The sequence below is a fragment of the Dendrobates tinctorius genome, unplaced genomic scaffold, assembly GCF_039654945.1.
Source record: "Dendrobates tinctorius isolate UK_male_01 unplaced genomic scaffold, ASM3965494v1 ptg000095l, whole genome shotgun sequence".
NCBI classification, from domain to species: domain Eukaryota; kingdom Metazoa; phylum Chordata; class Amphibia; order Anura; family Dendrobatidae; genus Dendrobates; species Dendrobates tinctorius.
In genome coordinates, this window is record NW_027361763.1 from 16,769,157 (window position 1) to 16,783,050 (window position 13,894).

The window sequence follows — 13,894 nt, forward strand, 5'->3', positions numbered from 1 at the left end:
GGACTGCTGCTATGGGCGGCTCCAGACTACACATCCAGACCACTATCATAGGGGGGCTCCAGACTGCTGTTATAGGGGGGCTCCAGACTACACATCCAGACCACTATCATAGGGGGGCTCCAGACTGCTGTTATAGGGGGGCTCCAGACTACTCATTCAGAGTGCTGATATAGGGGTCTCCAGACTGCTGTTATAGGGGGGCTCCAGACTACTCATTCAGAGTGCTGTTATAGGGGGGTTCCAGACTACTCATTCATAGAGGTCTCCAGACTACACATCCAGACCACTATTATAGGGGGCCTCTAGACTACTCATCCAGAGTGCTGTTATGGGGGGCTCCAGCCTGCTGTTGTAGGGGGATCTAGACTACTCTTACATGATGCTGTTATAGGGGGGCTCCAGGCTACACTTCGAGACTGCTGTTATAGGGGCACTCTAGAATACTCATACAGACTGCTGTTGTAGGGGGGCTCCAGACTACACATTCAGACTGCTAATAATAAAAATAAAAAGAAACAAACACACACCGGCGCTACAAATACACAGTCAATAGAAAAGCTGCTGGCACACCTGGCAGATTAAGGCCATGTGCACACGATGCAGATTTGCAGCATTTCCGCAGCGGATTTTACCGCGCAGAAACGTTGCATATCCGCATTGTGATGTACAGTACCTTTAAAATGAATGAAAAAAATACGCTGTGCAGACGCTGCGGATTTTTCTGCGCGGTTTTCCTGCGGTACAAAATCCGCAGCATGTTACTTCTTTTGTGCGGTTTTCTATCTCCCCTGTTACCAAATCCGCAGGGGGAAGACCGCAATGGAAAACCGCACAAAAAACGCATGAAAACCGCGTGAAAAATGGAAGAAATCCGCAGGAAAAATGCAGGTCATTTGACCTGCGGTTTTCTTCCATTCTGCACGGAAAAATCTGCAGGGCTCAAAACTCCGTCTGCACTCAGCCTAAGTGTGCTGTTTTTTCAGTGGCAGACAGCACATTCAGACTGCTGTTATAGGGGGGATCCTGACTGCTGTTATAGGGGGGATCCTGACTGCTGTTATAGGGGGCTCCAGACTGCTTATATAGGGGGCTCCAGACTACACATCAAGACTGCTGCCATAGGGAACTCCAGACTGCTGTTATAAGGGGCTCCACACTGCTGTTATAGGGGGGCTCTAGACTTATCATCCAGAGTGCTGTTAAAGGGGGGCTCTAGACTACGCATCCAGAGTGCTGTTATAAGGGGCTCCAGACTGCTGTTATAGGGGGGCTCCAGACTACTGTTATAGTGGGGCTCCAGGCTACACATCCAGACTTCAGCTACAGGGGGCTTCACACTGCTGTTATAGGGGGGCTCCAGACTACTCATCCAGACTGCTGTTATAGGGGGGCTCCAGACTGCTGTTATAAGGGCTCCAGACTGCTGTTATAGGGGGGCTCCAGGCTACACATCCACACTGCTGCTACACTGCTGATACAGGGGGCTTCACACTGCTGTTATAGGGGGGCTCCAGACTACGCATCCAGAGTGCTGTTATAGGGGGCTCCAGACTACACATTCAGACTGCTGTTATAAGAGGCTCCAGACTACTGTTATAGGGGGCTCCAGACTACACATTAAGAGTGCTGTTATAGGGGGGCTCTAGACTACTCATCCAGAGTGCTGTTATAGGGCGGATCCAGGCTACTCTTCCAGAGTGCTGATATGGGGGGCTCCAAACTGCTGTTGTAGGGGGGCTCTAGACTACTCTTACATGGTGCTGTTATAGGGGGGCTCCAGGCTACACTTCCAGACTTCTGTTATAGGGGCACTCTAGAATACTCATACAGACTGCTGTTGTAGGGGGGCTCCAGACTGCTGTTGTAGGGGGGCTCCAGACTACACATTCAGACTGCTGTTATAGGGGGGCTCCTGACTACTGTTATAGGGGGCTCCAGACTACTTATATAGGGGGGGCTCTAGACTACTCATCCAGAGTGCTGTTATAGGGGGCTCCAGACTACACATCCAGACTGCTGTTATACGGGGCTCCAGACTACTGTTATAGGGGGCTCCAGACTACTGTTATAGGGGGGCTCCAGGCTACAAATCCAGACTGCTGCTACAGGGGGCTCCACACTGCTGTTATAGGGGGGCTACAGACTACTCATCCAAAGTGCTTTTATAGGGGGGCTCCAGACTACACATCCAGACTGCTGTTATAAGGGGCTCCAGGCTACACATCCAGACTGCTGCTACAGGGGGCTCCACACTGCTGTTATAGGGGGGCTCCAGACTACTCATCCAGACTGCTGTTATAAGGGGCTCCACACTGCTGTTATAGGGGGCTCTAGACTTATCATCCAGAGTGCTGTTATAGGGGGGCTCTAGACTACTCATCCAGAGTGCTGTTATAGGGGGGTTCCAGACTACTCATCCAGAGTGCTGTTATGGGGGGGCTCCAGATTGCTGTTATAGGGGGCTCTAGACTACTCTTACATGGTGCTGTTATAGGGTGGCTCCAGGCTACAATTCCAGACTTCTGTTATAGGGGCACTCTAGAATACTCATACAGACTACTGTTTTAGGGGGCTCCAGACTGCTGTTGTAGGGGGGCTCCAGACTACACATTCAGACTGCTGTTATAGGGGGGCTCCTGACTGTTGATATAGGGGGGCTTCCAGATTGTTGTTATAGGGGGCTCCAGACTACACATCCTGACTACTGTTATGGGCGGTTCCAGGCTACACATCCAGACTGCTGCCATAGGGAGCTCCATACTACTGTTATAGGGGGGCTCTAGACTACTCATCCAGAGTGCTGTTATAGGAGGCTCCAAACTGCTGTTATAGAGGGGCTCCAGACTGCTATTATAGGGGGCTCCAGACTACTCATTCAGAGTGCTGTTATAGGGGGCTCCAGACTACTGTTATAGGGGACTCCAGACTACTCATTCAGAGTGCTGTTATAGGGGGCGCCAGACTACACATCCAGACTGCTGTTATAAGGGGCTCTAGACTACTGTTATAGGGGGGCTCCAGGCTACACATCCAGACTGCTGCTAAAGGGGGCTCCACACTGCTGTTATAGGGGGCTCCAGACTACTCATCCAGATTGTTGTTATAGGGGGCTCCAGACTACACATTCAGACTGCTGTTATAAGGGGCTCAACACTGCTGTTATAGGGGGGCTCTAGACTTATCATCCAGAGTGCTATTATAGGGGGGTTCCAGACTACTCATCCAGAGTGCTGTTATAGGGGGTCTCCAGACTGCTGTTATAGGGAGCTCTAAACTCCTCATCCAGACTGCTGTTATACGGAGAGTTTTCCTGTGCATTTCTAATTATTGAGGATTGATATCTTTTGCAGCGGGGCCTCATTATCCAGTATAAATCAGCAGTTTGGATATCTTTTCATTCTTTTTATTTCATGTGATTTCATGTGTTTAATCCTCTGCCGGTTAAATACAATGTGATTCATTGCTCGGCTGCAATTCTGATATTTGACTACAGGCTTTGGATCCATAAATTCCCTATGTTATTCCTCTTCCCCTACATCTGTAATCTTATCCCATTGGGGTCAATTAGACGTCTAACTCTGAAGAGTAATAACACGGATTTATAATTGAGGATCGTTCGGGAGAGTTTTACAGAGAGAAGCTTCAATTTGGGGGAAAAAATACATTTTTCATGCATCACAGTCACAACTGGTTAGACATTAGCGATGCCTGTGTGTTCTGTGGACAGAGCGCGGCGGGATAAGCGAGGCGCGCCAAAACCCCCAGCGCTGCCATCCAAGAATTCGGATCTGCCTCCAACACCTTCACATTGCCAGCATCCCTACTAGGCTCATGCATATTTCATGCGCTCATTTGCATTCATGGCAGTAAAATCACCGGAGATTAGAGGAACTCTTCATTTTGTCATTTTGGTTTTCTTTTTAATTGTATATATTTTAATATCTATAAAATATACATATTATATATAATATATAATAAAAAGAGTATCTAATATTCCAGGTGGTTTAGTGGATAATACCTAATATTACTGGTAATTTAGTGGATAATACCTAATATCCCTGGTGGTTTAGTGGATAATACCTAATATCCCTGGTTGTATAGTGGATAATACCTAATATCTATGGTAATTTAGTGGATAATACCTAATATCCCTGGTTGTATAGTGGATAATACCTAATATCTCTGGTAATTTAGTGGATAATACCTAATATCCCTGGTTGTATAGTGGATAATACCTAATATTTCTGGTGATTTAGTGGATAATACCTAATATTCCTGGTAATTTAGTGGATAATACCTAATATCCCTGGTGGTTTAGTGGATAATACCTAATATCCCTGGTTGTATAGTGGATAATACCTAATATTCCTGGTGGTTTAGTGGATAATACCTAATATCCCTGGTGGTTTAGTGGATAATTCATAATATCCCTGGTGGTTTAGTGGATAATACCTAATATCCCTGGTGGTTTAGTGGATAATACCTAATATCCCTGGTTGTATAGTGGATAATACCTAATATTTCTGGTGGTTTAGTGGATAATACCTAATATTCCTGGTAATTTAGTGGATAATACCTAATATCCCTGGTGGTTTAGTGGATAATACCTAATATCCCTGGTTGTATAGTGGATAATACCTAATATTCCTGGTGGTTTAGTGGATAATACCTAATATTCCTGGTAGTTTAGTGGATAATACCTAATATCCCTGGTGGTTAAGTGGATAATACCTAATATTCCTGGTGGTTAAGTGGATAATACCTAATATCCCTGGTAATTTAGTGGATAATACCTAATATTCCTGGTAATTTAGTGGATAATTCCTAATATTCCTGGTGGTTTAGTGGATAATATCTAATATCTCTGGTTGTATAGTGGATAATTCCTAATATTCCTGGTGGTTTAGTGGATAATACCTAAAATCCCTGGTAATTTAGTGGATAATACCTAATATTCCTGGTGGTTTAGTGGATAATACCTAAAATCCCTGGTAATTTAGTGGATAATACCTAATATTCCTGGTGGTTTAATGGATAATACCTAATATTCCTGGTGGTTTAGTGGATAATACCTAATATCCCTGGTAATTTAGTGGATAATACCTAATATTCCTGGTGGTTTAGTGGATAATACCTAATATCCCTGGTAATTTAGTGGATAATACCTAATATTTCTGGTCGTTTAGTGGATAATACCTAATATCCCTAGTAATTTAGTGGATAATACCTAATATTCCTGGTCGTTTAGTGGATAATACCTAATATTTCTGGTCGTTTAGTGGATAATACCTAATATCCCTAGTAATTTAGTGGATAATACATAATATCTCTGGTTGTATAGTGGATAATACCTTATATCCCTGGTGGCTTAGTGGATAATACCTTATATCCCTGGTAATTTAGTGGATAATACCTAATATCCCTGGTAGTTTAGTGGATAATTCCTAATATTCCTGGTGGTTTAGTGGATAATATCTAATATTACTGGTGGTTTAGTAGATAATACCTAATATTCCTGGTGGTATAGTGGATAATTCCTAATATTCCTGGTGGTTTAGTGGATAATGCCTAATATTCCTGGTGGTATAGTGGATAATACCTAATATCTCTGGTGGTATAGTGGATAATACCTAATATTCCTGTTGGTTTAGTGGATAATACTCAGGATTCACTAAACCATCTCAGACAGATGTTTGTCCAGCCTGTAGTTGAAGGAGAACTCACTCGTGGCAGCCTGTTCCACTCATTGATCACCCTCACTGTCAAAAACTTTTTTCTAATATCTAATCTGTATCTTCTCCCTTTCAGTTTCATCCCATTGTGTCACAGGGTTACTGCGACAGAGAGGAGCCAGAAGACCATAGTGTCGGATTGCCCCTACACCTGCGCTGAATAGAAGCACTTCACCTTTTTAAACAGTGTAAATTTCTTTTGGCAGTTCAGGGGTTAATCGACCATGTTGGCAGCTCTGGGAGCTAGAGCTCTCAGCTGAGCACAGGTAGCCAACCCTATCCCCTTTTATTACCTGGATCCTGACTGACACACATTGTCAGAGCTAGTTTATGCTGCATGGCTAGGAGGATAGTAGTTGGTGGTTATAAGAATAGGCGTTTGGTGGATTTATTGGTGACTGTTACTTGGTTTATTCAGTGCGATAATTCCCTTTCTTCTCCTACTTTGGTTTTACCCCATCCTCCACTCCCTGGTACATTCTTCTGTTATATGTGAGTGTATATTTGCATGCCTGGTATTTTCTGTTTCCCCTGTTCATGTTCCCTTGTGTGATCGTGTTACCTGTTCGTGTGGGGGAAGGGTACAGACTGAGGGTGTATTAAGGAGCTATGTGGCCCCCAGGATCTTCACCTTCAGAAGAAACCTTGGGAACAGGGCAAACTAGGGTGCCTGCTAGCGTTAGGCACAGGGAAGGAGCCCCTGGTTCGGGTCACCCGACAACAGAGTAGTGACATTAGCTCGGACCGAAACCATTTTATGACCCTTTATGGATTCTATTACTGTTCTGAAAGGGCAATTGCAGCAGATAAGCCTGGAGGTGGCAAATAATGTCGTTTTGCAGCACCCTAACAGATTTTGGGAACCATCACTCCCAGACAACCCTTAGTGGAGCCCAGGATCGCTTTGCCTAACAGGTTCTATGGGTGGCGCGACAAGTTCGTTGTTTTCAGGGAGGCCTGTAAACTGTACTTCAGGTTATGTCCTTGTTCCTCAGGAACAGAGGAGCAACGTGTGGAGATAATAATCTCGCTCTTCAGGGTGACCCCCAAGCATGGGCATTCTCTCTCCTGTCTGGCTCCCAGTTGCTTCAGATGGTGGAGCATTTTTTTCTAGCGCTGGGTCTTATATACGACGACCCCGACCGCGTCTTCTTGGCTGAGTACACACTGCGCCAACTTCAGCAAGTAGACCGGTCGGCGGAGGAATATTGATCCGAGTTTTGGAGGTGGGCAACGGACACCAAGTGGAATGACTCCGCATTCCATAGCCAGTTCTCTGAGGGGCTTACAGTAAGGGTGAAGGATGTTTTAGCCCTGTATGAAACTCCAGTCTTCCTTGAGGCTGCCATGTCTCTAGCTATTCGGGTTGATCTCCGTCTTCGCCAGAGACATAGGGAGACACCCCAATGTGCGGGAGGTCCGGGGCCAAGGGAGGTCGGGACTGAGTCATCTCAGGAACCCATGCAGGTGGGTGCGGCAACTCACTCTGGAGAACTGTCTGTTGTTCGATGCAAAGGGGGAGTGTGTTTTTACTGTGGGAAAAAGGGCCATTTCATGGGCATGTGTCCTTCCCGATCTCACGGTAAATATCCACTAACTAAGAAGCCCAGGTTGCGGGGAGGTTAGCAACCCAGGTGTACTTATCCCCTCTGTGGGTGGGTTTCTCTTCTGTTCTCATGTACATCTTTTAGCGCATTAGTAGCACCAGGTATTATTATTTCACTTTTTGGATACTCAGATATAATCTCTTGCGGTGCCCACCTCATTTGCTTTGTACTTCTGTGGGTAGGGGACAATATTTTCTGCCAGCTGAGATTCATCTGGGTGAAATTAAGGTGGATGAGTCTCCCTTTATGGGCAGTAGGGCGGAGTGTTACTTGATCAACGCTAGGTTTGTCAAGGTGCGGGGCCTCAATCCACATTCTCCGTCCAGACACTACCCATAATCGCCATCTACTCTGGCCCTTTGAGACAGGGGTATTTTACTCAAGCTGTCCTAGGGTTACATCTTCAGGTAGGGGCTATGCACTCAGAAGTTATTGACTGTTATGTGCTAGAGGGTCTGCCCTCTCCTGTGGTACTGGGACTTCCTTAGCTCACTCTGCACAATCCAGTGGTAGATTGGAACACTCAGGAATTGGTAAAGTGGAGTGAGTATTGTCAACGACACTGCTTGGGTACCCGGCTTGCTAGGTTGGAAACCCAGTCTGTGCCAAAATACTTGTTTGACTTTGGAGATGTGTTCTCGTTGCAGGGGTGCCAAGAACTTCCTCCCCATCATCCTGATGACTGCGCCGTTAATCTTGTTCCTGGGGCCAAGCTTCCCAAAAGCAGACTCTATAATATCTCTAGTTCAGAGAGGCAGGCTATGAACACAGAAAGTTTGGCAAAGGGTCATATCATACCATCCTCATCCCCCATTGCTGCGGTTTTTCTTTGTAAAGAAGAAAGATAGGGGATAACGCCCATGCCTAGGTTTCCACCAACTCAATCTCATCACGGTCCAGGATCCATATCTGCTCCCTCTCATCCCGGACCTCTTTAATCAGATTTTAGGAGCAAAATGGTTTTCTACACTGTATCTAAGGGAGCGTATAATCTCATTCGTGTTATAGAGGGGGATGAATGGAAAACACCCTTTAATACACCTGAGGAACACTATGAGAACCTGGTGATGCCATTTGGGTTGACAAACTCTTCCGACGTCTTTCAGCACTTAGTAAATTAAATTTTTAGTCACCTGGTAGGTAGATTTGTGGTAATCTATTTTGATGACATATTAATTTATTCACCTGACCTTGAGTCACATCAGATACATGTCAGGCAGGTCTAACAAATACTCAGAGACAATAAAATAAAGCCAAGAAATGTATGTTCTCAGTTGAGAAGATCCCTTTTCTAGGATATACTGTATGTTTTCGTCCACCAGTTTTCACATGGATCCGGCGAAAGTCCGGGCGGTGCTGGATTGAGATCGTCCAGAGGATTTTAAGGCACTACAAAGGTTTATGGGCTTCACCAACTAATACTGTAAGTTCACCAAAAACTTTTCGGTGGTCGCCAAACATCTGACGGATATGACCAGGAAGGGGACAGACTTTTTCAAGTGGTCCAGTCCAGCCAGGGAGGCATTAGAAACCTTGAAGTCGTGTTTTGCGTCTGTGACGATCCTCACACAGCCTGACGTCACTCAGCCTTTTATTGTAGAAGTTGACTCGTTTGAGGTGGAGGCTGTATTGCCGCAGGGTGCGTTGCCTGTCGTCTGCAGAGAAAAATGATGACATTGGTAACAGGCAACTCTAGGCAATTAAGTGGTCTTTTGAACAATTGCACCATTTTCTGGATGGAGAAGTTCATCCGCTTATGGTAATCACGGATCATAAGAATCTTGTATATTTATAATCAGCTAAACATTTAATGCCTCGATAGGCAAGGTGGGCATTGTTCTTTACCAGGTTTAACTTTTTTTGTTACATATAGGCCGGGGTACAAGAGCATTAAGGCAGAAGCCTTATCTCGTTGTTTTCCTGGGGGATGAAATAATTGTGAACTGGTTCCTATACTACAAAAAGGGGAGATTATAGTGTCTATATGCTCCAATCTGGAAAGAGAGGTTGTTGACGCTCAGGGGGGACGCCCCTAATGCTTGTCCCTTAATTAAACTGTTTGTTCCGTTAATCTTCATCTAAGAGTCCTTAGTAAACATTACAATTCTGTCTTGGCTACACATCCTGGTAATAAAGCCACCACTGATCTTCTTATTCGGCATTTTTGGTGGCCAGGTGCTCAACTAGATGTCCGGGAGTATGTAGCAACCTGCAGTGTCTGTGCGCATTCTAGGACCTCTCATACTCATCCGTTGGGGTCTCTACAACCATTGGAGATTCCCAGTAGACATTGGGCACACTTGTAGTTCGATTTTATCATGGATCTACCCATGTCGGCAGGGCAAAAATTTTCATTGGGCAAGTTATGAAATTACATGGAACCCCGATCGATATTGTTTGTGACCAGGGGGTGCAGTTTATTTTCAAGTTTTGGAGGGCATTTTGCACCCATCCGGGGATCCATCTGTTATTCTCTTCAGCATTTCACCCCGCAGTCTAATGCGAAAACTGAATGGGTTAACCAGAATCTGGAGACTTATCTTAGGTGTTTTGTGTCTGAGAATCATGAGGACTGGATTATCTACTTACCGTAAGTTGAATTTGCAGTAAATAAACATTGCCATGAGTCTACTGGTAAGTCCCCATTCTTCTTGGCGTACGGATTTCATCCTCAACTCAGCTCATTTAATAAGAATTGTTCTTCTGGATTACCTGAAGAAAAACGGTTTTCATCATCTATTACATCCGTTTGGCAGGGGTTACTGATAATTTGAAGAAGATGGGATCCAAATATAAGATTATGGCTGACAGGAGAACTTGGTGGGTCCGGACCAGTGTGTTGGTGACTTGTTGTGGTTGTCCTCTAGGAACGTTAAGTTGAAGGTTCCATCTTGGAAATAAGGTCCCAGGTTTATCAGTTCTTATAAATCTTAGCCGTCATCAATCCTATAGCATTTTGCCTTGGTTTGCCACCCACCTTTAGGATCCATAATGTATTTCATTGAGCTCTTCTCAAAAAATATGTTGCATCTTCTGTACTATCACTGCTTCCACCATCTTCAGTCATTGTTTATAGAATTTCAGGTAGCAAAAGTCATGGATTCTCGCTTAGTTTTTTGGTCGTTTCAGTATCTGATACACTGGAAGGCATATGGTCCTGAGGAGAGGATGTGAATACCAGCATCTAACGCGCATATGGCCAGATTGATCCGGTCTTTTCACGTGTCATACCCTGACAAAACCTGGTTCTGAGGACCCTCGTAGAAGGGGGGGTACTGTTACAGGTTTACCACGACAGAGAGGAGCCAGAAGACCGCAGCGTTTGATTGATCCTATTACTTCGTTGAATAGAAACACTTTACCTTCTTTTTAAACTGTGTAAATTTCTTTTGGCAGTACAGGGGTTAATCAGCCATGTGCTTTCAGCTGAGCACAGTTAGCCACTCCTATCGCCTATACAATCTAGGTACTGACTGACACACATCGTCAGAGCTAGTTTATGCTGCATGGCAGAGAGGATAGTAGTTGTTGGTTTAAGAGTAGGCGTTTGGTGGATTTATCGGTGACTGTTGCTTGGTTTAGTCAGTGTGATAATTTCCTCTCTTCTCCTACTTTGGTTTTACCCCATCCAGCACTCCCTGGTGCATTCCTCTGTTATATGTGAATGTATATTTGTATGCCTGGTATCTTCCATTTCCCCTGTTCGTGTTACGTTGTTCATCTGGTTGGTGTACTACGGTCCACTGCTACTCCCCTCTTTCCTGAGTGGGGCAGGAGTACAGACAGAGGGTGGATTGAGGTGATAAGGCAAGGTACGTGGCCCCGATATCTTCATCTTCAGAAGTAACCTGGGGAACAGAGTGAGCTTTGGCGCCCCCTAGCGTTAGGGACAGGGAAGAAGCCCATGATCCCGGGTCACCCAACAACAGAGCCTCGACACATTGCATCTTATGTTTCCATGTGCAAATGAGAATAAGAATGATCCCGCTACATCACATTGTTGACTCGTCCAGTCTGTGAACTACTGTGTTAGTATACACAAGTCTTTTTCACATGTGCTGTTGCTCAGTTCTGTTTCTCCCATACTGTAGATGTAATTTTCGCTTTTCTTGCCCAGATGTAGAATCTTGTATTTCTCCCTTTTAAATACCATTCTATTTGTGGTTTCCCATTGTTCAAGCTTATCAAGATAATTCTAAATCCTTTCTCTGCCTTCTATAGTGTTAGCTATCCCTCCTATCTCTATATTGTCTGCACATTTGACTAATTTACCTTTAGTTCCCTTATCTAGATCATTTATAAAAATGTTGAACAAAACTGGGGCCAGCCAAGACAGAGCCTTGTGGTACCCTACTTGCAACACTCTTCCAATTGAATGTGCAACCATTAATTACCACTCTTTGAGTATGATCACTGAGCCAGTTATGAATCCACCTAACCTTAGCCTTGTCAATCCCTTACTTGGACATTTTTTCAATAAGGATAGTATGGGATACTTTATCAAATGCTTTGCTGAAATCGAAATATACTATATCTACCGCATTTCTCTGATCCACCCAGTCAGTGATTCCATAATAGAAATTAGATTAGTCTGGCATGACTTTTTTGCTATAAACCCATTCTGGCTCTGGTTAATTACTGTACTTACATACATGCTGTTTAATAATTTGTTCAGAGATCTTTCCTGGTATAGATGTAAGGTTCACTCGTCTGTAATTTCCTGGCTCCATCTTCTCTCCTTTCTTAAAGATAGGTGCAACATTTGCCCTTCTCCAATCTTTTGAAACTTCTCTTGTTCTCCAGGATTTTTCAAAGATTCTGGCAAGTGGTTCTGCAATTTCCCCTGCTAACTCTTTCAGGATGTAACTCATCTGGACCAGGTGATTTAGATCAGTTTAAATTAGGTGTTCCATCACCATCGCTCTGTTTACAGATAGAGCGGATTATTTTATTCCTTCGGTGGCATCTCGAAGATCAGTTGATGTTACAATTGTTTTCTTAGAGAACAGAGATGTAAAATAGGAATTTAAAAAGTTCGATCCTTCTCAGCATCATTTTTGACCACTAATACCTAATTTCCCTGATGGTTTAGTGGACAATGCCTAATATCCCTGGTAGATTAGTGGATAATTAATAATATCCCTGGTGGTTTAGTGGATAATAATGAATAATCTCCCTGGTGGCTTAGTAGTTAATAATAAATATTCGGTTGTACAGACAGGCTTTGCTCAGATTTTCGGCGGCACTTTTGATGCCAAAAGTATCTGTGGATCATAAATAAAATAAAAATGAGTTACATAATTAAAGGGATTTTTTTTAACAAAGCAAGTTCTCCCTCATCTGTATCATTGCTGGGGATCTTACTGCTGGGAACCTTAGTGATCATAATTGAAGGTTCCGGAACCCAAGATCTTGTCTTTTGCAGCCACACCCTGAATGCATCAGAGGAGTGCATGCTCGACCTTCACTCAATCCATTGTCTATGGGACAGCCGAGTGCTGTACTCTGCTTTCTCTAGCAATCTCATAGACAATGAATGGGGCCCCTATATGGATGGGGATAACTTATTATTAAGGAAATAACACTTTAAATACTGTCAGCCTGCTATGACCACTAGAGGGTGCTAATCGCATACATCTCAAATTGAACTCATTATTTCACATGCAATGAACTCCCCCTGGTGGCAGCAGAAGGAATGGGAACTTTTTACTATTAGTTTGCTAGTATTTTCCTAAAAACCCTTATTCCATAGAAAATTCTACATATAAAACCTGATCACTGTACAGACTGGTATCTGAGAAGACTGCTTTATATGCACAGTTGTTCCCACTGGCGTATTATTGCTGAACTATTATAAGAAAAAAAGCTTTTTATTTGCATAATAGCTACAGCTCATTTCTATTTCTGTTCCTCCACAGACAAGACAGCCGGTGCCACATCCTCCAGCAGAGACTGTCTACAAGCCGGAGAAGCGTGCAAGCACAACCCCAGCTGCAGCTTCAATTTACGAACATTGCGCCAGTGCATAGCTGGGAACGGCGCCAATAAGTTGGCTCCCAATGCCAAGAGCCAGTGCAAGCGAACCGTGGACGCGCTTCAGTCCAGCCAGCTGCACGGCTGCAAGTGCAAGCGAGGGATGAAAAAGGAAAAGAACTGTCTGAATATATACTGGAGCATTCACCACACCCTGATGGAAGGTCAGTGCACAGCAGAGAACCCCCCAAAAAACATCACGGGGAGTATGGCCAAATATATGATAAAGAACTCTGCTTTATATAGCAAATGTCTACTGGGCGTCACAAGCTGGATGTTTTATACCAGTTCTCCACCAGAGGGAGTATATTTCAGGCTGTTCTGAGTATTAAAGTGGTTGTCCAGAACGTTTACACTGGTGGCCTATGTGTAAGGTAGGCTGTCATTACCTGATTGCTGGGGGCGCCACACCCGGACAACCCCTTTAACACTGTACATACATATATTGCAGGTGTGTTCTGCCGTCTGGTCTGTATATACTGCTGGATGTTATATACACTATATGAAGAAAAGTATTGGCCA

General features: G+C 44.2%; 1 protein-coding gene across 2 annotated transcripts in view; it reads left to right on the forward strand.

Moving 5' to 3' along the window:
* The window catches only part of GFRA4 (GDNF family receptor alpha 4), a 575,713-nt gene that overhangs the window by 482,571 nt on the left and 79,248 nt on the right, over nt 1–13,894 (forward strand). For both annotated transcript variants that reach the window (XM_073586752.1, XM_073586751.1), the window contains one exon: nt 13,258–13,536. In XM_073586752.1, the coding sequence (XP_073442853.1) occupies nt 13,258–13,536 (279 nt within the window). The remainder of the gene's footprint in view (nt 1–13,257; nt 13,537–13,894) is intronic.